Consider the following 26,906-nt stretch of genomic DNA (forward strand, 5'->3'; position numbering starts at 1 on the left):
CCTTTTGGAAAAATGTGGCAATCCCAGCTGTTCCGTATGGTACCGACTTAGTAACTTTTTCAAAAAATGAGATTCAAAAACTCCAAACCATTGAAAATAAAGTCTGGCGAACTATTCTGGGGGGGACAAAAGGCACCCCTTCAAGTACTTTAAGAGGTGAAATAGGAGCATCTAGCATGGAGACCACCAGGCTGAACACAAATAAGCTCAGTTATATTAAATGTTTATTACACAAAGACGACACACTTGTGGGAGAGATATTTACCAGACTAAGAGCACAAGAAGGAGTACTGGCTGAAGAACATACACAACATCACACAAGAGGCGGGCCTAGGTCAGGTCAACCTAAGAACTGTTAAGAAGGACCTCATAAAAAATACATTAAGAGAAACTGACACCACTAAATGGAAAGAGGAAATTAAGCAAAAGAGCAGCCTGAGTCTATGCAGAGTTCAAAACAGACATAGAGCAAGAAGATTTCTATGATAACACATTTGCCTCCATAATACTTTTTAAATGCAGAACAAACACTATAAAGTTAAATGATAGAAGAAGATTTATAGGAGAAACAGTAAGGTGTGATGGCTGTGGTGCTGAGAAGGAAAATCTTGATCACTTTTTATTGTATTGTGAAAATCTAAAAGAAATAACACAGAAATATAAGATATTTGATCAGCCTTAGAAAGAAAATTGGCTGGGAGAACCCCTCTTCAGTGACACCATTGGGAAAAATTTATTGAAAAAAGCTCCGAGTGAACTCTGGAAAAAAAGGAACAAGAATAGAAAAGAAGACAAGAAAAGAAAGGCACGAAATAAAGAAAATCAGGGCGGGCCGTTGCAAAGGCTGACCCCAAGAACATCAACACAACAACAGAACATGTGTGTGTGTGTGTCCCCGCCCCTGTAAAGCCTCTTCCCTCGACCTTCTCCTGCCCTCCTGACCCTCACATCCTCCTCAGTGCCGATGATGACCTGCTGCTGACGACCTGCCAACACGGGGCTGTGCAGGCCGAGAGGAGGATGCACTGTGAGGGGTGTGACGAGTTCGTCCGTGCGCCGATTTCGACTGTATTCATTGTGTCCCGAGGCAGCAGCGGGAGCCAGAGGGAGAGTGTGACGCATCTCAAGGGTGAGTGTGTGAGTGTGTCTGGCCGTCAGGGTGAAGGAAGGAGTAATGGCCTGGGGTGTGTGTGTGTGTCTGGCCGTCAGGGTGAAGGAAGGAGTAATGGCCTGGGGTGTGTGAGTGTGTCTGGCCGTCAGGGTGAAGGAAGGAGTAATGGCCTGGGGTGGGTGAGTGTAGTGTGTCTGGCCGTCAGGGTGAAGGAAGGAGTAATGGCCTGGGGTGGGTGAGTGTAGTGTGTCTGGCCGTCAGGGTGAAGGAAGGAGTAATGGCCTGGGGTGGGTGAGTGTGTGAGTGTGTCTGGCCATCAGGGTGAAGGAAGGAGTAATGGCCTGGGGCGTGTGAGTGTGTCTGGCCGTCAGGGTGAAGGAAGGAGTAATGGCCTGGGGTGTGTGTGTGTGTCTGGCCGTCAGGGTGAAGGAAGGAGTAATGGCCTGGGGTGTGTGTGTGTGTCTGGCCGTCAGGGTGAAGGAAGGAGTAATGGCCTGGGGTGTGTGTGTCTGGCTGTCAGGGTGAAGGAAGGAGTAATGGCCTGGGGTGTGTGTGTGTGTCTGGCCGTCAGGGTGAAGGAAGGAGTAATGGCCTGGGGTGTGTGTGTGTCTGGCCGTCAGGGTGAAGGAAGGAGTAATGGCCTGGGGTGTGTGTGTGTGTCTGGCCGTCAGGGTGAAGGAAGGAGTAATGGCCTGGGGTGTGTGTGTGTGTCTGGCCGTCAGGGTGAAGGAAGGAGTAATGGCCTGGGGTGTGTGAGTGTGTCTGGCTGTCAGGGTGAAGGAAGGAGTATGGCCTGGGATGTGTGTGTGTGTCTGGCCGTCAGGGTGAAGGAAGGAGTAATGGCCTGGGGTGTGTGTGTGTGTGTCTGGCCGTCAGGGTGAAGGAAGGAGTAATGGCCTGGGGTGGGTGAGTGTAGTGTGTCTGGCTGTCAGGGTGAAGGAAGGAGTAATGGCCTGGGGTGTGTGTGTGTGTCTGGCCGTCAGGGTGAAGGAAGGAGTAATGGCCTGGGGTGGGTGAGTGTAGTGTGTCTGGCCGTCAGGGTGAAGGAAGGAGTAATGGCCTGGGGTGTGTGTGTGTGTCTGGCCGTCAGGGTGAAGGAAGGAGTAATGGCCTGGGGTGGGTGTGTGTGTGTCTGGCCGTCAGGGTGAAGGAAGGAGTAATGGCCTGGGGTGTGTGTGTGTGTCTGGCCGTCAGGGTGAAGGAAGGAGTAATGGCCTGGGGTGGGTGAGTGTAGTGTGTCTGGCCGTCAGGGTGAAGGAAGGAGTAATTGCCTGGGGTGTGTGTGTGTGTCTGGCCGTCAGGGTGAAGGAAGGAGTAATGGCCTGGGGTGTGTGAGTGTAGTGTGTCTGGCTGTCAGGGTGAAAGAAGGAGTAATGGCCTGGGGTGTGTGTGTGTGTCTGGCCGTCAGGGTGAAGGAAGGAGTAATGGCCTGGGGTGTGTGTGTGTGTCTGGCCGTCAGGGTGAAGGAAGGAGTAATGGCCTGGGGTGGGTGTGTGTGTCTGGCCGTCAGGGTGGAGGAAGGAGTAATGGCCTGTGGGGATAAGGCTGGCAGTGGTGAGGTGACGGCGGTGTGGCATGGACCAGCTGGCACCTGTGATGACCTTAAAGCCCTGGAGGAGTGCCAGGCCAGGGTAGAGTCCCTTGATAGAGAGAGAACCAACATTGGCGGCCCTGTGTATAAAGCTGCTGGGCGCTTTTAGTGGCCCATCGAACACTGCGAGGTATTAAAAACATAATTTTATACCTATTTTGGAAGCGGATTTGGCTGCTTTTTAATGTGGCAACTCCTTGCAGCCTTGCCTTTGGCTGTACAGGCCACAGAGGGGATACAAAATTTATGAATTTCCTGCAAGCCCGCTGAGAAGATAGAGTTGTGCTAACTTTTTTTTTTCGTCTTGGGAGGAAACCCTCTCGTTGGTCAGGTTTGTACAGACATGCAGTGTGTGTGTCTTGCTGTCATAACTGCCCTCCTGTTGTCCTGATATGGAGATCATTGTGAGAGAGACACAGCTACAAGGACTGGAGCAACCCTTCGCCTCAGGCCCAGACATCCAAGCTGATGAGGGGAGCTGTACGTCGCCCTTATGACCAAAATTATTGGATTTGATCTCCCCCTCAGGGCTCTAGCTGTTATAACAGACTCACAATGGATACTTCAGTCTCATTGGCTGGACGTGTTACAAAATTTTAGATGAACAGAAGGTAGCTTTTGGGTGTGCCTTACCTGCATTGGTAAAACTCTAGAATCACACCCAACCCACTCTAATGACTAACACTATTTTTTTTAATTGTATTTGCTAAGCATCACTCTGATAACTCTTCATTATTATTACTCATTTCTGAAATTTTAAAATGCTGGGAAATATTACTATTTCAGCGATGATAGGTTACTATTTGGTCATGTGATAGTCTTCAGCGAGAAACTCCTCTAGGTTGGGCTATAAATCTATCTTTATTTAATATCCTAATGTATAAGGTTGCACAGCCTTCACTTCTATGGGTACCAATGTCACTATAATGTACTGAAGACATTTTCCTATAATATTTTCTAAACCTATTTTGATCCTCAAGCAAAATGAAACATGTTTATATGTCCTTAGAATTTTACTGCATTATCTTTTAATCAACAATAAGTATTTCAATTGAATTAAATTCAATGTTATTGTGTTGGAAGTGGCCTCAAGTACACACAGAGGACGTGTGGTCACCCATCTTGTCCACCTTCATGCAGCTCAGCCACCTTGTCTTAGTGTGTTGGCCAAGAATATCAAAGAATGAACCCAGAGCCTCCTCCTCTCCTGCCTCCCTCACTCTCTTGCCTTGTGTTTTATTATTATTCTGTCTTGTCATTCTCTCTTTGGTTTCTTTCTTGCCTATTTATTTTTGCATCCTTCCTCTGTTCCTTTTATTATTACCACAGAACCTCCACAGCTCACCTCTCCCTGCACTTACAGCACACCTTGACCTGCAGCTCGTCCCTCCCTGCAGGTGCATGGTGCCCAACGGGACGCTGCACCTCACCTGGGTCAACGCCCGGAGCAGACTGACGAGGGCATCCACCAGTGCCTTCCTGGGTGTGGGCACCTTCATCTCCACCTGCGCCAAGCTCAGCATTGTTGGTGAGTGCCACGGCTGTCATCCCTCGCAGTGCCTCTTGACGGGCAGTAGTCAGGCAGTCTTGTGTAGGATTTGGTAAGACTGTCTTTGGCTCAGTGACTGTTTCTGAGGATGCACATGTTGGTTCATACTCTGTAGAGCAAGGAGAGAAAACCACCTCCTTCCACCTTGTCCTGATTCCTGGGAAGGTCTGCAGCTGTGACATGAACACACTAACAAAATATTACCTACCTACTGGGGTGATTTGATGTGTGTGTGTGTGTGTGTGTGTGTGTAATTCACCTCTTGGTCTGCTGCGCGTTTCTCTCGAGACAGCCAGCCGTTCCCCTGCGGAAGAGCACAGAGCTCGTAGTACTGATCTTTGGGCAGGACTGAGACCACTCACACACAACACACCACCACAGCGAGGTCACAACTCCTTGCCTGATGTCGCGTACCTACTCACTGCTAGGTGAACAGGGGCTACACGTGAAAGAAGATAAACCCAACTTATCTTCACCCGGCCAGGGAATCGAGCCCCGGTCCTTCTGGTTGTGAGCCAGACGCTCTATCCACTGAGCTACCGGGCCGTGTGTGTGTGTGTGTGTGTGTGTGTGTGTGTGTAATTCACCATGGTCTCATCACACAATAGACTCAAGATTGTCCATCACTACCTTCCCCGAGTGGGCATGAAGCTCATGAGTGACGGATATCTGCATACAGTTTAGACCCCCCCCCCCCCCCTGGGGAGGAAGGGCACAGCCCCTGTTAATACCTGATACCCATTCAGTGGTGGGTGTAGAGGTGACTCAGGTTAGAGGAGGCTGCCCATGGTCCCCACTCTGGCCAGGACTTGGCCCTGGAGAGAGCCCTGGAGCTGGTCAGCCAGTCTGTGGGGAGTACTGAGCCTCACTCCCCCAACCTCGTGGCTCAAGAGGCAGGAAATGGAGAATTCTGGACTAGTTTCATATACATTAAAAAGTGGTTATGCTTCTAAGTATCTCTGTAGTATCTTGTACAGGGAAGGTGTCCTTAGTTTTCAAGGCATTACAATAAAACAAAACCTCAGCTGTTTGCCTTGCAAGGAAGAATGGTTTTGTTGCATGTGATGAACTTGTAAATATTCCCATGAGGAATGTATGGCATGACAAATAGCATTGAATAATTCCCTGCCAAGACTCATGCTTGGTTTCTCTCCTCACAGGAAGAGGATGGTAAAGACACCTTGTGCATGTTAATACTCTCTCATACTTGTGCCAAGGCCTAACACTGTGTGGCCAACACTCTCAGCAGGGGCTTTGTCTTGTGATGTATGTTGTTCATTTTGTATCTTGTTCTTTGTAGCTGTGTGAACTGCCTTCAAGTGAGTATTTATGCTCATTTTCATGACAAGAAAGTGTTTGTTATGTTGCTGGCTGCCACAGGCTCTATACAATCATGAGATGTTCATCATTCCACAGGAATATTTTATTGGCTTTACATTTTTACATTATAGTTTGCTGGAATGTTCTCTTCCCTGCCTGGTGCTCAGCCTTCATCATTTCACAGGCTGACTGATTGAGGGAAGGAAGTGGGTACTGAATTCGATACTGTTTGCTGATGACACAGTGCTTATTGCAGAAAATGAGAGTGACCTACAAAATTTGGTCAGTGTTTTTGATAATGTCTGTAACAGGAGAAAGCTGAGAGTAAATGTCAACAAAAGTAAAGTGATGGTTTGTGAGAAGTGAGGCTGTAGATTATGTATGTCCATATAGAGTGGGAATTGAATGTTTTATTTATTTAATTTTTTTTTTTTTACAACAAAGGAAACAACTCAAGGGCACAAAAAAGGAAACAATAATAAAAAAAAGCCCGCTCCTCGCTGCTCCTAAAAAAGAATCAAAAGAGGTGGCCGAAAGAGAGGTCAATTTCGGGAGGAGAGGTGTCCTGATACCCTTCTCTTGAAAGAGTTCAACTCGTAGGCAGGAGGAAATACAGATGAAGGAAGATTGTTCCAGAGTTTACCAGCGTGAGGGATGAAAGAGTGAAGATGCTGGTTAACTCTTGCATAAGGGGTTTGGACAGTATAAGGATGAGCATGAGTAGAAAGTCGTGTGCAGCGGGGCCGTGGGAGGGGGGGAGGCATGCAGTTAGCAAGTTCAGAAGAGCAGTCAACGTGGAAATATCGATAGAAGATAGAAAGAGAGGCAACATCGCGACGGAATTTAACCCGTGGGCTTGGGCTATGGGAAAGCCGAGAAGTGGCTGAGAAACGGCACCATTACACTGCATTTTGAGACTAAGAAAAGAGCATGGAACATACATCAGAGTACTCCTCTCATAACCATGAAGCCGTTAAAAATATTTATTTATACTCAAACTCCATTCTTGTTGGGTGGTGTTTGTTACAAAATAAACAGTCTCGTGACACATGGCATCTAGCTGAGAGTCGCTTGTTGTCTACTTTAGATAATTTGACGAGTGATTACTGTGTGGATAGCTAATTCAGTCTGCCATGACATTACAGCACCACCTATGACAAATAAGCCCACCTCAAGATCACTCACCCACCACAATGACCCAGGGAATGCATGGTGGGTTGCTCTATGCCGCCACCGCCTACAATTAGCTCGAATTAGGTGTTTTGAGCCGAGCCCCATACGGGGTCCACCATTTCAGCGGACCGACTCGCAAGAGCCCAAAAATGGGTCCACCGACGCTGCTGGGTTAAGAGGTAGAAAACTATCAGTAGGAGGAGGATAGCTGATGAGACGAAGAGCCTTAGACTCCACTCTGTCCAGAAGAGCTGTGTGAGTGGAGCCCCCCCACACGTGAGATGCATACTCCATACGAGGGCGGACAAGGCCCCTGTATATGGATAGCAACTGCGCGAGGGAGAAGAACTGGCGGGGACGATACAGAACGCCCAACCTCGAGGAAGCTGATTTAGCGAGAGAGGAGATGTGAAGTTTCCAGTTGAGATTTTGAGTTAAGGATAGACCGAGGATGTTTGGTGTTGAAGAAGGTGACAGCTGAGTGTTGTCAAAGAATAGGGGATAGGTGTTTGGAAGATTGTGTCGAGTTGATAGGTGGAGAAATTGAGTTTTTGAGGCATTGACGGACACAAGGTTCCTTCTGCCTCAATCGGAAATGATAGCAAGGTCTGAGGTTAATTATTCTGCAGCCTCCAGTCTGGAGTCGTGTACTTCCTGTTGAGAGGGTCTTCTATTGAAAGAAGTTGAATAATGCAGAGTGGAGTCATCAGCGTATGAGTGGACGGGACAGTTTGTTATGGAAAGAAGATCATTGATGAACAACAGGAAGAGAGTGGGTGATAGGACAGAGCCCTGTGGAACGCCACTGTTGATAGGTTTAGGGGAAGAGCAGTGACCGTCTACCACGGCAGAGATAGAACGGTCGGAAAGGAAACTGAAGATAAAGGAACAGAGAGAGGGATGGAATCCGAAAGAGGGCAGTTTAGAAAGCAAATACTGGTGCCAGACTCTATCGAAGGCTTTCGATATGTCTAGCGCAACTGAGAAAGTTTCACCGAAACGGCTAAGAGAGGATGACCAAGAGTCAGTTAAGAGAGCAAGAAGATCGCCAGTAGAACGCCCCTTGCAGAATCCATACTGGCGATCAGATAGAAGGTTAGAAGTGGAAAGGTGCTTTTGAATCTTCCGGTTAAGGATTAATTCAAAAGCTTTTGATATACATGAAAGTAAAGCTATAGGGCGGTAGTTTGAGGGATTGGAGCGGTCACCCTTCTTAGGCACAAGCTGTACAAAGGCATACTTCCAGCAGTAAGGAAAGGTAGATGTTGAGAGGCAGAGACGAAAGAGTTTGACCAGGCAGGGTGTCAGCATGGAAGCACAGTTTTTAAGGACAATAGGAGGCACTCCATCAGGTCCATAAGCCTTATGAGAGTTGAAGCCAGAGAGGGCATAGAAAACATCACTTGGAAGAATCTTAATAACAGGCATAAAGGAGTCAAAGGGGGGATGAGTAGGAGGAACATGCCCAGAATCATCCAGGGTGGAGTTCTTACAGAAAGTTTGAGCAAAGATGTGAAGAAAAAAAATGCAAAATAATTTTGAATGGTGAAGAAATGGAGGAAGTCAATGAGTTTAAGTACCTTGGATCAGTTGTGTGTAAGCATGGAGGGAGAGATAAGAGAAAGAGCATTGCAAGGAAGAAGGGTGGTAGGGTCTTTGGGACGAATCATGAATGGCAGAAATGTGAGCATGGAGGTAAAGAGGGATTTGAGAAATACAATAATAGTACCAACCCTCACATATGCAAGTGAAACGTGGGCCTGGAATGAAAGTCTAGAGTGCAGGCAGTGGAAATGAGTTATTTGAGGAGTGCTTGTGGTGTGAGTAGAATGGATGGAATGAGTAATGAAAGTGTGTTTTGGAATGTGTCACAGGGGTGAAGGGAAGAAGTGTGGAGTGGTGGAAGAAGTGAAGCGACAGACCTTAAAGTGGTTTGGCCACATGGAGCGAATGGAGGAGAGTAAGATGACCAGAAGGGTGTATGTGAGTGAGATAGAGGGAGGGAATGCTAGAGGACGACCTCCAGTGAAATGGAGGGATAGGGTGCAAGAGTACATTAGGGAGAGGGGGGAAAAATCTTTGAGAAACTTTGAGCAGGCAAGGAGGGAGTGTCTGGATAGAGAAAGTTGGAAGCTCTTCTGCCGTGGCCATCCCCTGGTGGGAGCTCCTAGGAGCAGGCGTCCATGAAATGATGATGATGATGATGATGATGATGATGACTGATCTTCCTGTTATTTATGTCATGTAAATTGTTGTGGTCACCTGGAACATAAAACTGTTGCTGCTCTTCATTATGTAAATGCCTAGATAGACTACAAATGTATACTTTTTGCATTGCATTTCATCATTGTGAGTTATTCGTTTCCCTTCTGAGGCAGTCACCAAAGGCAATACAAACACTGTAAAGAAGGTTTGGGCAGAACCATTGGACTGCCCCAGCCTGCCTCCTGTCTTGCAGGAGTTTCATTTGTCTTCATCACTTGTGCCGGGCCACCTACAGCACAGTGGGCTGGGGCAGACAGGTTTTGTTCAGTCCACACCTCAGCAGTAATGTTCTTGTGTGTGTGTGTATATATATATATATATATATATATATATATATATATATATATATATATATATATATATATATATATATATATATATATATATAGCTTATGCTTATATAAAGGCTGGCCTCTAACAATACATACATCAACATATGTAACTGCACCTAATAGGCTATTAATAAATGTTTCAAAAAAATATATATATATATATATATATATATATATATATATATATATATATATATATATATATATATATATATATATATATATATATATATATATATATATATATATATATATATATATATATATATATATATATATATATATATATATATATATATATATATATATATATATATATATATATATATAAGTCACTGAGGTCCAGTTCTTAAAATTTCCCCAAGTAAAGGTCCGAACAGAGTCCAGCTTGTGTCTTATAGCCGTTCCCTATGTCAAGGCAGCACGCTCGAACGCTCACCCCCCCCGCTCTCACCATCACCCCCACACTATACACTGCCCGCGTGTCGCCTCGCCTGCTGGCTGCCACCGTCCACCACCTCATCACCATGGTGAAAGGTGCATGCCACCCAAATACCAACCACTCCCTTTGGTCATACCTGACACCCTGCATAGTAGCTTGACCTTCCTACTGCAGGATATTGAGAGTGTTCACGCTCTCACTGGCCTGTTGACACCCGCCAGCGTTGCACGGCGCCCCGCCACACCCACCCTCCTCGCTGTCACCCAGCCGCAGATTGGTCACAGGTCCGGACAGAACCATCGCTCGGTCGGATCCGGACCAGGAATCCTCATTTGGTGATGCCTGATATATATATATATATATATATATATATATATATATATATATATATATATATATATATATATATATATATATATATATATATATATATATATATATATATATATATATATATATATATATATATATATATATATATATATATATATATATATATTCATATTTCTTTATGAGTGTGAGTGTTTCAGTTTGGTGTCAGTGTTGGGCAATGCTCTCTGTGTGCATCCCCACACACACAGCCTCGCTCTCTCCCCCACCACTGCCAGAGTTTGATGAGCAGCCTCAGGACGTGACGGTCATATAGGGGGAGCGCACTGGGTTCCCGTGTGCCCTGGACACCATGCCGGCGCCCTCCATCAAGGGGCTCAGGAACAGTCACCCGCTGGAGCCAGGCTCACGAATGACATGCCTTCCATCTGGTGGGTGTCTTCAGGGAGAGGGAAGGGCTGAGAGGAAAGGTTCAGGCAGACTGTTCTGCCCTGACCCATGGAAAATAGCTTTAAGGAAGAAATTGACGATTAACTTAGGGCATTTTCAGTCATTCATTAGTGTTCATCATAGTGTGAGTCATGCTGTGTGACCTGAGCTTAGACCACATACTTAAGATACTTGTAGCTCCAGCATTGAAGTTGCTTGCCTCTCCAGGTGCCTTAGAAATAGAGAATGTAGCCATGCCGGGGAGTACTGCTGCCAAGCCAACAAGAGCAAGGTGTCCCAGCAAGCCACACTCACAGTCAAGGAAGCCTACGCCCTGTGGGACCCCCAGCGGCCCGTGCTCACTGCTCAGCCAAAGTCCACGATAGGCAAGGTGGGGGACAAGATCACCCTGGACTGTGCGGCCAACGGCTACCCGGAGCCAGCCGTGGTGTGGCTCAGGGACAGCGCCACCATCCACATGGCGTAAGGACCTGCAAAGCGTTCCGTTGATGATGAAAGGGAATTTGGGAGATGACTGAGAGGGCCATTTTGATGTGTCTTGAGAGCTTGGATAACAGTGACTGAGGGAGAGGTTTCAGAATCAAATAAATATATACCCATTCCTTTTATTTTTAGTTTGTGTGTGTGTGTGTTGCAGTTATTGCTGTATATAAGGTAAGTGTTGCAGCAGGCTTATTGTAATGGACTGCTTTTGTTGGTATTTTTTTTCCCTTGAGCTGCTTCCTCTACTGTAAAAAAAAGTGACAAACAGCAATTAAATACAAAACTCACTTGCTTACCGTACCTTTCTGTCTTTCCTCAGGGACCTGGACACACTGTTCTGCGGCACCAGCAGCAGCAGCCTGCACATCCATGGCCTGCAGGAGGAGGACGAGGGGACGTACAGGTGCCGGGCGGAGAACAGGGAGGATTCGCTCGACGCCGTGGCCCACATACAGGTCCAAGGTGAGACAAAACTATGACATATATATTTTTTTACAGCAATGAAAGAGTTCAAAGGCAAAACAACGAAAACAATAAAGCACTGCTCCTATAAAGAAAAACATGAGAGGTCAATATCAGGTGTAGAGGTCATAGGCAGGAGGAAATACAGACACATGATGGCTGTTCCAGAGTTTACCAGTGAAAGGGATGAAAGAATGAAGATGCTGGTTAACTCTTGTGCTGTGTGTGTATAAAGTTTGGCATGGTAAAAATCTTAGTGTTTGTGAATTATCATGTTTGTCTCCATTACTAGTATTGAAAATGGTATAAGAAAGACTATTCATATCCTTGTGGTTTGAGTATGTAAAGTTTGGCATTGTGAAAGGTTAGCATTTGTCAGTTATCGTTAAGTTAGGTTAGATGTTTGTCTCAGTACTAAGGTGTTTTCAGTGATATAACAAAGACTATGCATATTTTTTGTGTGTGATTTGTGTGGATAAATTTTGCCATAGTGAAAAATCTCAAGTGTTTGTCAGTTATCATTAAGTTCCTCTCAGTTACTAGAGTGGTGAAAATGTTGAAAATGGAATAACAAAGACTAGGAATATTTTTGTGGTTTGAGTGTATAAAGTTTGGCATAGTAAAAATCTTAGTGTTCTTCAGTCATCATGTTTCTCTCAGTTGCTAAAGCTTGAAAATTGTGTGACAGTTGCTCCGAGGTTTCTGAGGCAGCCGGCCAACGCTCTCGCCTATGAGAAGGAGAACGTGGAGCTGGAGTGCAGCGTGTACGGCCAGCCAGAGCCCTCGCTCCACTGGCTCAAGAACGGCGAGCTGCTGGTGGAGACGGACTTTTGTGATGGTGTGGACATTTATCACTTACAGGTTAAAAAGGACAGAGATATGTAGATTCATAAGATAGATAGATTGATGGATACATACATACATACATACATGCATACATACATACATAAGGGGAAAGGAATGTAAGGCTCTAAATCAGTGGTTCTTAACCTGGGGGGTGCACCCCTCTAGGGGGGGACACGAGGCCTAGGGGAAAACTAGGAATTTCTCTCATTATATTTGTTATTCTCTTAACAAGAGCGTGGGCTAATATTGAGAAGTTTATGAACAAATGCAGACGTATCGCCATTACTTTAGTTGCCTATAGGCTACTTAAGGCCTGCCATTTTCTTTAACATCTGGGAGGAAATTTTACTGCTAGATGCAAGGGGGCGTGGAGGGAAGGACCACTTCCTGGAGGGGGCGGGGTAGTAAAGAGGTTAAGAACCACTGCTCTAAATGGATGCATAAGGTATATAATACATTGGAATCCATAAGGCTCCATGTAGAAGGTTCTAAAAAGATAAGTAAAGGAAAAGGGATCTAAGGTTCTAAATAGATACATAAGGGATATAAGGCTCTATATAAGGGGAGAGAAATATAAGGCTGTCAATAGCTACACAAAACACAGCTGTGTTGTGTTAGGTGTGTGTAATGCCAAGCCTCCCTGTAGAGTGTGAGCGGCAACAACCTGCAGATCCATGGCCTGGTGCGCCAGGAGTACTCCGGGATGTACCAGTGTGTGGCGCACAGCTCGCCGGGGACGCCCAGCTGTGTGTCCTTGAGTCAAGTAAGTGGCGGTGCCGTGCGGGGCAGACACTGTTCACACTGTAGCCCTTTGTTTGCATTCATGAGAACTGATGTATTGTTGTCTGCATTGGACACAGGCAGTGACTAGTCCAGATAATTCCAGGTTGCTAATAAGCCCAGACGCAAACATTTACAAGGTTACTGAATGTATTCCAATGTTTCTGGCGGGCAGCTGCAGCCGCTGGTACAGACGCTGCAGTTTTAAAAAGTGTACATTACCCAAGTTATTGATGTTGATGCATGTGATTTTCTTAGCATGGCTGTAAGCATAGCCCTTTGTTGTGTTTATTATTCCTTGAAGACTGAATAAAATGCATAGATTACACTGTGGGCAAAGCACACGTCTCCAGTAATGTGTTCATATTTGACTGTCCTGAAGTTTGGAAATATCAAAGCCGGTGCTGAGTGTTATTGACTCACTAAAATGTGATTTACCCGAGAATGACTATTTTGTTGTGGTATTTTGATAATACGTTGTCTGGGCTCACCTCCAGGAAGGAGCAGCATGCCCCCACCCACGCACAAGGCAGGTCACAGACACTGTCACCAGAGTAAGTGGGACAGCTCAGGCACACCACTACTACTACTCATTCATCATCATATCATGGACACCTGCTCCTAGGAGCTCCCACCAGGGGATGGCCACGACAGAAGAGCTTCCAACTTTTTCTATCCAGACACTCCCTCCTTGCCTGCTCAAAGATCTTTCCCCCCTCTCCCTAACGTACTCTTGCACCCTATGCCTCCATTTCACTGGAGGTCGTCCTCTAGCATTCCCTCCCTCTATCTCACTCACATACACCCTTCTGGTCATCTTACTCTCCTCCATTCGCTCCATGTGGCCAAACCACTTTAAGGTCTGTCGCTTCACCTCTTCCACCACTCCACACTTCTTCCCTTCACCCCTGTGACACATTCCAAAACACACTTTCATTACTCATTCCATCCATTCTACTCACACCACAAGCACTCCTCAAATAACTCATTTCCACTGCCTGCACTCTAGACTTTCATTCCAGGCCCACGTTTCATATGTGAGGGTTGGTACTATTATTGTATTTCTACTACTACTCCTTGGTTTTCAATACTTAGAATGTCTGCTCATTGTTGACACAACTTGTTTGCATCATTTGCCTTCTGTTGGTGTGGCCTTGACAGTCACTGTGTCTACTAGTCTTTATGCTGTACACAAGAATTACTCCTGAGAGGGAAACTCTTTGATATTGAAGCTGCTTAGGTAAAAATAGGTTTTCAAAAATGGAACTGGAGATCAGTCTTCATATTTCCTCCAGTGTCTTTGTTACTGTGACAGCTCAAGTGTGTCGACAACTGAAACAAACAGTGGCAGAAATATTACTAACACTCAACTTGTATTTTTGGTAATAATTGCGTTTGTAGAATTTTTGTCTAAACTTCCTTTTGTGTATTTTGAGCTTTGAATGCTCTCCATGAAAGGGTTGTAGCACTCCGTCACTCACCATCTTTTCACACATTGAGGATGTCCAGAGAGTCACGCTTCATTCCCTTGTTTGTTAGAATTTAAGTATTTAACGAGCTTGTTTAACGATTGGGTGTGAATAACCCAGCGACTGCTATCATAATTACTAGTTCGGGATAGCTCATCCGCGCTCAGGCGAGTCCTATTCTGAGACGAAGGAGCGCGAGGCAGGTTCTCCCGAGCAGTCGTTCGCCAACACCCACTCGTGACACAGCTCACACATTCAGTCCTGAACGAGCTTCCATACAAGGAAGACGTTTTAAGTTAACCTTACAACTACGTAGAAGTAATCACCGTGGATCACTGCTTCCACGCCCCTCAATATCCACCTATTGAAAAGGAACATCACAGCTAAGTTGTAATATGTAGTAGCGTTTGGCCAAAAGTTGTATTATTATAACTAGCTGTGTGGGTGAGCGTTATTATTATTACGACGTGGAGGTGAGTTACGCTTCGGTGATCTGCTTTTCTACCCTTAAGTTTCAGTTGTATAAATTACCTAAAGTATATTGTACGCTACTGAGCGTGTGAAACCGATCCCAGAGAGGCGGTTTTCAATATACCTTTATAAGTCAACATAATAACATTATTTATAACAATCATTTACATTACTTTATAACATAAATTTAATAGTTTCTATCACAATTTCAATAGCAGTAATAAGTTTATATCACAATTTCAATAGTATTGGGTTATTGCAACTACTTGTTGCCAAGATAATTTCAACAAGTGATTAATTGCCACTTGTTGGATAAATAATTATCCATACGTCTTAATATAACTTTTAGTAAATTGGTTTATAACCTTCAATAAGATGTAAGGAATTAATATAACTTCTTTAAATTAGGTTGTTAGTACTAACTTAGTAGTTGTTTGATGAATGACCTTGAGTTCCATTATTTAGCCTGGAGGCCAGGTACGTGATCACTCGTTGGCTAGTAGTACGTTACCCATCAATACCTCTCATCGGGCCTTAGCCTGATTTCATCTGAAAACCGGTTAAGTCCAGGTGAGATTGTAAAATGAAAGTGTTGGTTTACGGGCACAGTTACGTTAGAGAACTTGAACAAAAGTGCGATTGGCTGATCATTAACCGTAAATGACCAAGAACTAGATGTGCTCTTTACATTTAGGTATTTTCCTGGAAAGAACTACCAATTCCTGGTAGAAAGGCCTCAGGAATTTGAGATATTGGAAGAGTTGAACCCGGATTACATGATTATCATTCTGGGAGGTAATTCAATAGTTGATACTTGGTCCAACAGGAGGTCAAAGCTCTGGCAAATGAATTTTATGAGAAACTCAATGAGAGCCTACCTGACACTGTTAAAATAGCAGTGCAAATAGAACCTCGCTATTATGAAGAGGACAATCCATTTGGAGCCCCCACAGCAGACGATTTTAACCGGCGGCGCCAAATTATAAATAATTTTGTGAACAAACAACTCAAAAGGCGCGGGCTGATTGACCATATGGCATTGTTGGGACCGGCATCAATGTACGGCCCAGACTCCTTCAGAGATGGGGTGCACCTGAATGATGAGGCTCTCCAAGAATATCAGGGTAACTTAATTAACACTCTGGTTTGTGCCATGGAAAATTGAGTGTTTTCATTTGAAAGCACCTCAATTCTAGTGATCCCTGGGCATCCTTTTAACTCTGTGGTCTACTGGATTTCAATTATAATAACAAGTATTTTATTTTTTAGTAATACTTTAGAATCATAACTGTTTGGTTTGATTTCTAGTTTTATAGCAATTAAGATTTTAAGTTAAGCAAGCAAGATGACTGACCTTGATCCTAAGCAAATCACCGAGGCAGAGGAAGAAATTAGATCATTAAGAAAGTTAAGAGCTACACATAAAAGGAAAATTACCCTCAAACTAAAAACATTAAATAAACAACGTGAAGATAATATACTGGATGCTTCTCTTTATAAATCCCAGTTGAAGGGTATTCAAGAAGAAAGAGACAGTATTAAGAAGTATGATGAAAGAATTACCCTAATTATGTGTAAGCTTGATCAGGAGAGTACAGCCCCTGAATCGTTTGAACAGGAACTTGAAGAACAAGTCAATTATGACTCGCAGATAGATGTTCAGTTAAATGAATATAAAGATTTGCTTCTAGGAAGGACAGCCTTCAGATAAGTCCTTAGCCGAACTGGCAGTCCTAATGAGATTCAGTGAGACTAAACCACCACCTCTTGAATGTGGAACGTTCACTGGCCAGGAGAAGGACAAGTTTGCTTTTAACACTTTTATAAATCAGTTTAACACAGTCATTGGTAATAAGAAAAGTTTGTCTAACGCCAGTAAGTTAGCGTACTTAGTGGGCTACCTCAGAGATTATGCCCTGACTGTGGTCAAACATCTGTCAATAACAGATGATAATTATGAGGAAGCCGTGAAATTGCTAAAAAAGGAATTTCTAAATAAGTCTTTTATCATTGATGAGACTATTAAAAACATCATGAATGCCACTCCAAGTTATAGTAATGACCCTGACTTCATTTCAGTTAAAAGGTACCTCAATGAAGTAAGAGCTTATGTTTATGAATTAAAGGCACAAGGATTAGATTTTCTGGAAGACCAGAGTGCAGGTTTAACCATGATTAGCCACGTAGTGTTTCAGAAACTGCCCAATCAGATTAAGAGTGAATTTATTCATTTATTAGGAAAGACCTACCCTAATTTAAATGAGATATTTGACAAAAGTCAAGAAGTATTAGCAGTTTTGAATTGTACCAGCACCAAGTCAGTTAGGCCAAAGACATTTAAAAGTAACCAACAACAAACGTCGGAGAGGCCTAAACAATTGAAAACTACTAATAAACCTCCTCCAACAAACAAGAGTACCCTACAGAACTATAAGAACACCAACAGCAAGGAAGTAACTCCTAACAATCAGGAGAATAAATTAGAATGTAAGCTTTGTTGCTCTCATAGTCATAACATGGGTCATTGTCCTAATTTCAAGTTTTATGATAGTAGGGTGGCGAGGTTGAAGGAACTGTCAATGTGTACTCGTTGTGGTGGTTCAGGGCATGAGACACAGCAGTGCTATGGAAACCAAGGGAAGTTGAAATACCCTTGTAAACTGTGTGGCACAAAAGATCATTTTACTGCACTTTGCCCTCAAAATGTCACGGAGAAAAAGAATGTGAAAACAAATATAAGCTTGTGCTTGGCTCAAAGAAACATAGACTCCTGTCAGATGCTTCCCACTAGAACCATCACAATAAAATGTGGATCTAGAACAAGAAAAGTAAGATGTCTGATGGATAGTGGAAGTCAGAGGTCCTATATATCAGAATCCTGCACAAAGTTGATTCGTCCTGACACACGCAACCTCTATAAACTGAGTTGTGATGTGAATACCTATCTTGGAGAGGACACTAAGGAGCTCAAACAAATGTCCACAGGCATTAAGATTGGCCAGAAGTTGGTTTTTATACCATTATTGATTGACAGCACCTTTAAACTAACCTATGAAGTACCAGGGTTGAGTGCTGTAATCAACAGATTTAAACAAAATAATATAAAATTACTTGATGAAACATATTACCACAACACCGACTCTGATATTGTAAATGTGGACATGTTATTGGGCATTGATGTGTTGCAACATATTCATCATTACTCTACTGAGAAATTAGGGGGCACTTGCATATTCATGGAAGGAAAATATGCTCTTATTGGTAATATCTTTAGATTTTTAGAAGAAGAACAAAAAGGAGCTGTAAGAGCATCACTCAAAACTAAAGTAGAGCAAGTGGATAATAAAACCAGAACAATGGTTAATGCTGTGATGGATCCATTAAAGTCTTATTTTAATCCCCTGGAAAATATATTGACCGATTCAGAAGTTGATAATGGCTTGGAAAATCTTTTTAGCCTAGAATCTTTGGGGATAAAAACCGACGACCAAGAACTTGTTTCTATAGACAAAGAACAAGTAGATAAGTTCAAGGAGGGAATAAAATTTAAAGATGGGCACTACCATGTAGAGCTGCCTTGGTACCCAGAAAAGGTAGATGACGTGCCATCAAATTATAATGTTGCCCTCAAGGTATTAGATAGAACAGTCAGTCACCTTAAAAATAAGAACTTATTGGATAAATATGAAACTGTTTTTGATCAACAGTTGGCTGATGGAATCACTGAAGAAATTAAAGTAGATCCATCTGAATACAAGAACAAAACTTGGATTCCACACAGACCCATCGTTAAGATGGAAGAACAAGTAACCACTAAGATCAGACCTGTGTTTAATTGTTCCTTAAAAACTGAAAAGGAAACGCCTTCTCTAAATGAAGCAGCTTATACAGGTATTGACATGATGAACAACATCCTTAATATGTTGTTCCTATTTAGATCTAATGATGATGTAATGACCAGTGATGTTAAACAAGCCTTTTTGATGATTAAATTAAAGAAAGAAGAAGATCAAAATAGGTTTTGCTTCTTTTGGAAGTTATGAGATTAGTTAATCTCTTATATTTTTAAAAGTATATTATTTTGATTCAGCTCCTCCCCCTTCATACTTCATTTTGTGATGCAACATCATGCCAACACCTTTCCTGATGATAAAATAAGTCAAATACTATCAGATAATTTTATGTGGATAACCTAATAGTAACAGGAAATGACCTTAGTGACTTGCACAATACATACCAAGAAACATATAACAGGATGAAATCCGGAGGATTCACATTAAGATCTTGGAACTCTAACTCACTTGAGTTAAGAGATAAAATGGCTCATGATGAAAAGTTAGTTGAGCACACTTGCAAGGAGGAAAAAGTTCTGGGATATAGATATAACTACCAAGAAGATACGTTAAGTGTCGCCCCTTGCAAGATAAATGCTTCAGCTAACACCAAGCGCCAAGTATTGTCCCAAACCTCTAAATTATTTGATCCCATAAATTTTGCTCTACCAATAACCATCAAAGGGAAAATATTGATGAGGAAGATATGGAAATTAGAAACAGGTTGGGATGAAGTTTTACCTCAAGACTTATGCAATGAAATGAGGAAATTAAGTAAGGACTTAGAACAGGTACCTGATATACCCTTTCAAAGGCAAGCCTTAAATGAAAATAGAAATTATGGCTTGCACATATTCTGTGATAGCTCTGCAGAAGCCTATGGATTTGTAGCCTATGCAGTAGATGAGAATAATGAAAGAACATTCCTGTATGCCAAGTCCAAATTAGTACCTTTGCGGAAGAAAAATGAGCACAGTATTCCCACTTTAGAATTACTGGGTGTCATTTTGGCTTTTAAATGCTTGCCATCTCTGTTAGAGTCCTATAAGGGCATGCAAATTCAGTTTCTAAACTTATGTGTAGATGCACAGGTAGTCCTGAGTTGGCTATTAAATAAGGAGACTAAAGTCAAGTCAAAATTCCTCCTCAACAGAGTATTAGATGCAGTCTGTTTAAAGGACGAGCTAGTCAAAAAATTTAATATTCCTATTTCCTACCATTATGTAAACACAGACCATAACCCAGCGGACCTGGTAACCAAAGGCCTATCATATAACCAGTTTGTAAATAAACTGCAATTTTGGCTTGAGGGTCCTCACTGGCTCAGTAATGAATTTAAGCAGTGGCCTGAATATCCATTGCTCAGTGTATCACCTACTCAGCAAACAGTCCTGGGCACATTCTGCAATAATAGCAGTAATCAGCCTCATAAAGTTAATACGGGGATAATAAATTTAAATAAATTCTCCTGTTTAAACCGGCTGATTAAGTGCACCAGTTATCTATATAAGTTTCTGAGTAAGGTGAAGGTCTGTGATCCCGTGGTAGAAGCATGGAATTATTGGATAAGAACAACTCAGGAGGAGCATTATCATGAAGAGATCTCCTTTCTGAGACAAAAAGATAAAGACAGTAAGGCACCTCCTCTGGTTTCACATCTTAATTTATTTATAGACCCTAAAGGGATACTTAGAACCAGAGGTAGGATTAGCAAATGCTTGTACTATAATTATAACGTACACAACCCTATACTCCTTTCTAGGGATAGCAGGTTCACTCTCTTAGTAATATTGGATAGCCATTATAAGAGACAGCACTTAGGAATTGGCACTACCTTAAATTGTATAAGGGAACAAGGATATTGGATACCCAAAGGTAGAATGGCAGTCAAAAGTGCTCTGAGTACCTGCATGGTGTGCAAAAGATACAATGCATTAGCCTATAAATACCCTAAATTGACAGATATGCCTAAGCATCATATGAATTTAGTAAAGCCATTCCAACATGTAGGTGTGGACTTTACTGGACATTTTTGGGTTCAGGATAATGACACAGCCAGAGCAATTAAAGTTTATGTACTAGTATTCACCTGTCTCAATATTAGGGCTGTGCATTTTGAGCTGTTAACAGATATGTCCACTAAGAATTTTTTGCTGGCTTTTCAAAGATTTTGTAATACCTACTCTATCCCAGAATATTTATACTCTGACAATGCCAAATCATTTATAAAGGGAGGCTCAGTCCTAGAAAATGCCCTGCAGTCAATGCAGTTTGTGGCTGAACTGGAAAAGTGTAACATCAAACACATAAGAATACCTGTTTACTCTGCCTGGATAGTTTCTGCATGGGAACGACTTATTCGTACCATGAAGAATTGTCTGTATAAAGTGGTAGGCAGATCCAAGCTGACATATCATGAACTCTTGACATCGTTGTCGAATATACAGCTTGCAATGAATTCAAGACCATTAACATACAGGTCCAGTTCAGATGAACTTGAACCAATAACACCTAATTCCTTCCTCAAATTTCATGGAAATTCTTCTCTAATATTAAGGGATAATGCAGAGGTATGGGTTGATGACCAGGAAACCCTTGAAAACACATTGGTGGTTCAGGAAGAATTACTTGATAAGTTTAAAAAGCTGTGGTATAATGACTATTTACTCAGTTTAAGAGAACACAGCAAAAACTTATATCAAAGTAGCTGGGAAAATAGAATAAAAGTAGGTGATGTAGTTATTATTAAAGCCATCAATAAGCCCAGACCTTATTGGATGTTGGGTAAAGTTATAGAACTCATAATGGGTCGTGATAATAAAGTAAGGACAGTAAAGGTAAAGCAGGGAAATGGAGCCCTAGAGTATCATTCTATATGCAACCTTTACCCGCTTGAAGTGTCAGTAACTCATGCGGGTAGGGATACTGCTGCCCCAGTTGATAATAACACTGAAGATGCAGCCTCTAGTGTAGCCCCTCAGCTGGTTTCCTCCCGTCCAAAAAGAAAAGCGACCCAGAGGTTCGAAAGGATGCTTAGGGATAATCTGGATAATCTGTAACTGTACAGTACTTAGTATAAGTTAGTATTACAGGGGATAAAAAATAAATTGCTACACCTCTTTCAGAGGTGAGGATAAAAAATAAGAAAATTGTATTTGGGGTTCAGGTATTGTGCCTTATTATTTCATGTTACTTTAAGGATATTTGAGGTACTATCTTCAAATAATTATAAAATGCTACACCTTATATAATGAAGGTGAGGACAACTTGGATCATACTCCCAGAATGATTATTAGTATTGCTCACTTCCATTTGCAATCTGTTCTGGGGAGTGTGTTAGAATTTAAGTATTTAACGAGCTTGTTTAACGATTGGGTGTGAATAACCCAGCGACTGCTATCATAATTACTAGTTCGGGATAGCTCATCCGCGCTCAGGCGAGTCCTATTCTGAGACGAAGGAGCGCGAGGCAGGTTCTCCCGAGCAGTCGTTCGCCAACACCCACTCGTGACACAGCTCACACATTCAGTCCTGAACGAGCTTCCATACAAGGAAGACGTTTTAAGTTAACCTTACAACTACGTAGAAGTAATCACCGTGGATCACTGCTTCCACGCCCCTCAATATCCACCTATTGAAAAGGAACATCACAGCTAAGTTGTAATATGTAGTAGCGTTTGGCCAAAAGTTGTATTATTATAACTAGCTGTGTGGGTGAGCGTTATTATTATTACGACGTGGAGGTGAGTTACGCTTCGGTGATCTGCTTTTCTACCCTTAAGTTTCAGTTGTATAAATTACCTAAAGTATATTGTACGCTACTGAGCGTGTGAAACCGATCCCAGAGAGGCGGTTTTCAATATACCTTTATAAGTCAACATAATAACATTATTTATAACAATCATTTACATTACTTTATAACATAAATTTAATAGTTTCTATCATGTTCAGGAAAAAGTAACATTAGAATTCTTCAGTGTCAGTTGTTGGTTCAGCAGCAGGGTGTTGGCGTCTCAGGTAAGAGGTCACTTATATTGCCCGGTGACCCAAGTCTAGTAATCTTTTTGTTAGTTACTTTCCATAAAACTAATTACTGTTCATAGCTCTCACCCAAATGAGGTTTACTTATAACTGTGAAGCAGCAAGATAGATGCATCATCTGTTTTGAGTCCTTAAAGCTACATCAGTACTTACCAAAGCTTAATCAATTATAAAATTTAATTCATATGATTTTTCTTTTACATTTCTTGTATTTTTTTCTTAAAATATTTACCTTTTATTCATCTATTTAGTACTCTAAGGCATTTCTGAAGAAGGCTCTCACCCCTCAGAGGAGCAAGACCCTGGCGGCGGGCACCCCCAGGCCCCCTTGGCTACTGCAGGCCACCTCCACCAGCAACAGGTTCATCACGCTGGCCTGGCATGAGCCGGAGCTCAACACCGACCACACTGTGGGATACTCAGTCATCTACAAGCAGGAAGGATCACTCAGGTCAGAACCAAAGGACACAACCTGGGAATATTTATTGCATGAAAAACTCAACACAATACTACTACTGTTAAGATGTAGTTAGCAAATACAGGGTTATCCAACTGCCATTCCAGTGATTATGAAGAAATAATAACATTCTAGTGAGTACATATACAACATTTCATCAAAAGTAAGTAATTCACACATCACTTTCCTCCCTTCACTGCAGAGAACGCGTCCAGAACGCGAGTGCAGCTCCTCCAGCGAGGGACTGAATGAATACAAGACCCAGATCAGCGACCTAAGTCCCGGGAGTAACTACATGGTGCGGGTGGCAGCCCACACCTCCGGCGGCCTGGTGGGCGCCTCCACACACGAGGTGCGGGTGTTCACCAAGCCGGACCTGGACCTGCCCTCCGCCCCAGAGTCTGGAAGTTGTCCCCACCTCACCCACCAGTCTGGAGGTCACTTGGTCGCCGCCCGGAGTGGCCAAAACGCCCATCACTGGATACGCCATGCTCTATACGCAGGTGTGGACGGCCTTATAGAACTGTGCGCCAAATGTGGAGTCCCTTTTGCCTAACAAAAGTCTCCCCATATCCTTGTGTGTCATTAGTGACCTTACTTGGAGTACAGGGTGACCATAGCCGTGTATTTGTACAAGTGCCAGTGTGTATCTTAACCATTGTCTCCCTTGTAATTTTCTCCTCAGGTTGGGTCAGCAGAAGAACACGAGGTAGAGGTCACTGGCACGTCACATGACCTCCAAGGCCTGGACCAGTTCACTGAGCACAGCGTGTGGCTCACCGCCGTCAACAGTAATGGCGGGGGAGACGCCACCCCGGAGGTCACTGCCAGAACCTTCTCAGACGTGCCCTCAAAGGAGCCTCAGAATGTGAGCGTTGAGGCTGCCAGCTCAAGGGTGAGTTGTGGAAGGCTTCCAAGGCAAAGATGCATTTTAAAACTCATTTTTAAATAGCTTTCTGCTTTGTTCGTTTCCTTCACATCATCTCTACAAGTTGCACATTCATTGTTTCAGTATTTTTAACCCTTGCACATTCATTATATTTCATTATATTTGACCCGTCCCCTGCGATTGGCACAGATTTGGCCTTCACAGGTACCCTGAAAACATATACTCCCATGTCTTTCTCTGGCTCTGTGGTGGATAGTGTAGTGTTTCCCATGCACTTGCATTCTCTAGAAAGGCGAAGGGTGCGTGGAGACATGATCGAGGTTTATAAATGGATGAAGGGCTTTAATAAGGGAGACATTCATAAGGTTTTGTTGGTAAGAGAACCGGGTAGGACACGAAGTAACGGGTTTAAACTGGATAAATTCAGATTCAACAGGGACATAGGCAAAAATTGGTTTACTAACAGGGTGGTGGATGAGTGGAATAGGCTTAGCAGTCATGTGGTGAGTGCCAATACAATTGTCACATTCAAAAAATAGACTAGATAAATTCATGGACAGCGATATTAGGTGGGGTTAGATACACGGGAGCTTAGGGTCAAAGGAGCTGCCTCGTACAGGCCTACCGGCCTCTTGCAGACTCCTGCGTTCTTATGTTCTTATGTTCTTATGTGGTATTGGTGTGCTGGATATCCTCTCCCAAGCTGCAGGACTTTACATTTTCCTCCACTGAATTGTAGCAGCCAGTTTTTGTTCCATTCCTGTAGCTTGGTGAGGTCTTCTGGTAGGAAATCCACAGTCAAGGGGTTAAGTTGAAGCACTCACGGCCTCACACAATGTTCAAACTTTTTAGATTGTATTTTCATCATTTCTCATATATCTTTTTCCCTCACACGGCCTTTCCCTTCAGAGCCTCATCATCCGCTGGGAGCCTCCGCTGGCCGAGCACCAGAATGGGATCATCACCAGCTGCAAGATCCGCTACAAGGAGCGTGGCAAGTCAGGTTCCTCCAAGACCAGTGCCACAGATGGAAACAGACGACTCTTTGCCCTCACAGACCTCAAGAATCCCCTCCCAAGGTGTGCAGGACTTTATATTTCTCTTCATTGTAGCCACAGACACTTTTTGTTCTCACTGTTCATTTCCCATTTCCTTCTGGTTCTCCTCCTATTAGCCTCTCTTTCCTTTCCTTACTGTTCATTTTGTTTTTCCTCCTGCTGTTACAATTTCCCTGTTTGCCCTGCCAAATATTCTCCCGTCATTCTCCTGCGTCTTACTTCTCTGCATTTCCTGGTCTGCCTTCCTTCCTCTTATACTTTACATCTCCATTTCTCCTCCTCCTTCTTTTCCATGTTTCCCATCTCTCAAGTTTCCTTCCCTTATCCCATTCTCCTCCTCCTCCTCCTCAATGATTTTGATGTCGATGGAACTTAGATTTATTCATTTTGTTTCATTTCATCTCTCTCTCAGGGGGAAGACTTACACACAGTTATTTTTTTACTTCATTTATTTATTTCTTGATACATCTTATTGTTCTCCTGATCTCTCTCTCACACACACACTCTACTAACAGGGAGTTTATGCCAAGGGTGGTGTCGCTTCAGAGAGGGAGAGAGTAAGGGGGAAGGGGTCTTACATATGTGTCTGGGGGGCATGTATCTGTGGGGTTTGTAAAATTACTGTGGGGGACATCCTGTGGGGCCTGTGAGCTGTGGAGAGGAGAGAGAGAGAGAGAGAGAGAGAGAGAGAGAGAGAGAGAGCGCAATCAGCTTCCAGAGCACTAAGTAAAGGCAACCCACATCCATGCAAAACATCAACTTGGGTTATTACTAGAGTGAAACCATTTTAGTGAGTCCTTTGAGGCATTACTCCTGCAGGTGCTTTCCTGCCCTCTGCTCTGCCACTCAGTCCCAACACTTCCTGTAGACAACAACACATGACAGGACTGTGTGGCAGGGGAGGAAAGGACCTGCAGAAGCCTACCCCACAATGGACTTACTAAAATGGTTTCACTCTACCACTACTATTATTATTACTGTCATTTCTGCGGCTGCTACTACTACTACTACTACTACCACTACAACAGCTTCTTCTACTACCATGACTATATATATACAAGTAATTCATCACTTTTCAGGTACATAAAGAGACATCTGGCTTTGTAAGTGAAAATAAAAGTTCTGTAATAATTTCCTGAGATTGTTAGTACCCTTGCTTCATGAGGAGACCTTGTTTGGGAATGTTGAGGAGAGAACAGGCAGAGTGTGATGGAAGGGAGATCCTGCATCCTCCCCTGAAGGCTGTGTGTGAGTCACTGTGTGCTCACTCACCACACACACACGACACTCCCAGATACAACCCTTACCTAACATGATGTGTTATGACCCCTGGGGCGGTATTAATAAAGACTCCTAGCAATACTTTTTGAGGTGCTGCTAGAAGCTGTTTTCCTTCTAGCAGTAGCTTTTAAATTTACTGCTATACTCTGTCCAAATTACTTGGCCAATAATAATTATTTACACCGAAAAGCCCCTCCCCAATTCTGGTAAGCTCCGCCCCCCTTCACCTGATTGGCTGTCCATGACGTCATGGTTGTATCAAAGACACGTACC

At 43.2% G+C, this 26,906-nt stretch overlaps 2 protein-coding genes across 5 annotated transcripts; both read left to right on the plus strand.

Annotated features, from left to right (window-relative positions):
• The first annotated feature begins 884 nt into the window (after nt 1–884).
• LOC126996003 (neogenin-like) lies at nt 885–23,737 on the plus strand. 4 transcript variants are annotated; one of them, XR_007750874.1, is made up of 10 exons: nt 885–1,129; nt 4,066–4,230; nt 10,392–10,544; nt 10,771–11,025; nt 11,179–11,217; nt 11,366–11,508; nt 12,197–12,346; nt 13,001–13,117; nt 23,239–23,399; nt 23,608–23,737. XR_007750874.1 is itself a non-coding variant. In XM_050855982.1 (10 exons), exons 3-10 carry the CDS (start codon nt 10,531–10,533, stop codon nt 23,651–23,653), a joined length of 948 nt encoding a protein of 315 aa, XP_050711939.1. In that variant the 5' UTR covers nt 885–1,129; nt 4,066–4,230; nt 10,392–10,530; the 3' UTR covers nt 23,654–23,737. The 4 variants fall into 4 exon arrangements, 3 of the variants coding, with proteins under 3 accessions (XP_050711939.1, XP_050711948.1, XP_050711957.1); XM_050855982.1 differs by having other exon boundaries at nt 12,197–12,369; XM_050855991.1 differs by having other exon boundaries at nt 4,100–4,230; nt 12,197–12,369.
• LOC126996020 (neogenin-like) lies at nt 23,730–26,848 on the plus strand. Its single transcript, XM_050856013.1, has 4 exons — nt 23,730–23,908; nt 24,091–24,300; nt 25,204–25,373; nt 26,432–26,848. Exons 1-4 carry the CDS (start codon nt 23,894–23,896, stop codon nt 26,457–26,459), a joined length of 423 nt encoding a protein of 140 aa, XP_050711970.1. The 5' UTR covers nt 23,730–23,893; the 3' UTR covers nt 26,460–26,848.
• The last annotated feature ends 58 nt before the right edge of the window (nt 26,849–26,906 follow it).

This window comes from Eriocheir sinensis, chromosome 1 (assembly GCF_024679095.1).
Source record: "Eriocheir sinensis breed Jianghai 21 chromosome 1, ASM2467909v1, whole genome shotgun sequence".
NCBI classification, from domain to species: domain Eukaryota; kingdom Metazoa; phylum Arthropoda; class Malacostraca; order Decapoda; family Varunidae; genus Eriocheir; species Eriocheir sinensis.

Bases quoted from the DNA above. Each gene is read 5' to 3' on its own strand.
- LOC126996003 (XM_050855982.1), top strand. The intron at 11,509-12,196 runs GTGAGACAAAAC...ATTGTGTGACAG, and splicing joins GGCCCACATACAGGTCCAAG to TTGCTCCGAGGTTTCTGAGG. The intron at 13,118-23,238 runs GTAAGTGGCGGT...CTCACCCCTCAG, and splicing joins GCTGTGTGTCCTTGAGTCAA to AGGAGCAAGACCCTGGCGGC.
- LOC126996020 (XM_050856013.1), top strand. The intron at 24,301-25,203 runs GTGAGTTGTGGA...CTTTCCCTTCAG, and splicing joins TTGAGGCTGCCAGCTCAAGG to AGCCTCATCATCCGCTGGGA. The intron at 25,374-26,431 runs GTGTGCAGGACT...ATCACTTTTCAG, and splicing joins CTCAAGAATCCCCTCCCAAG to GTACATAAAGAGACATCTGG.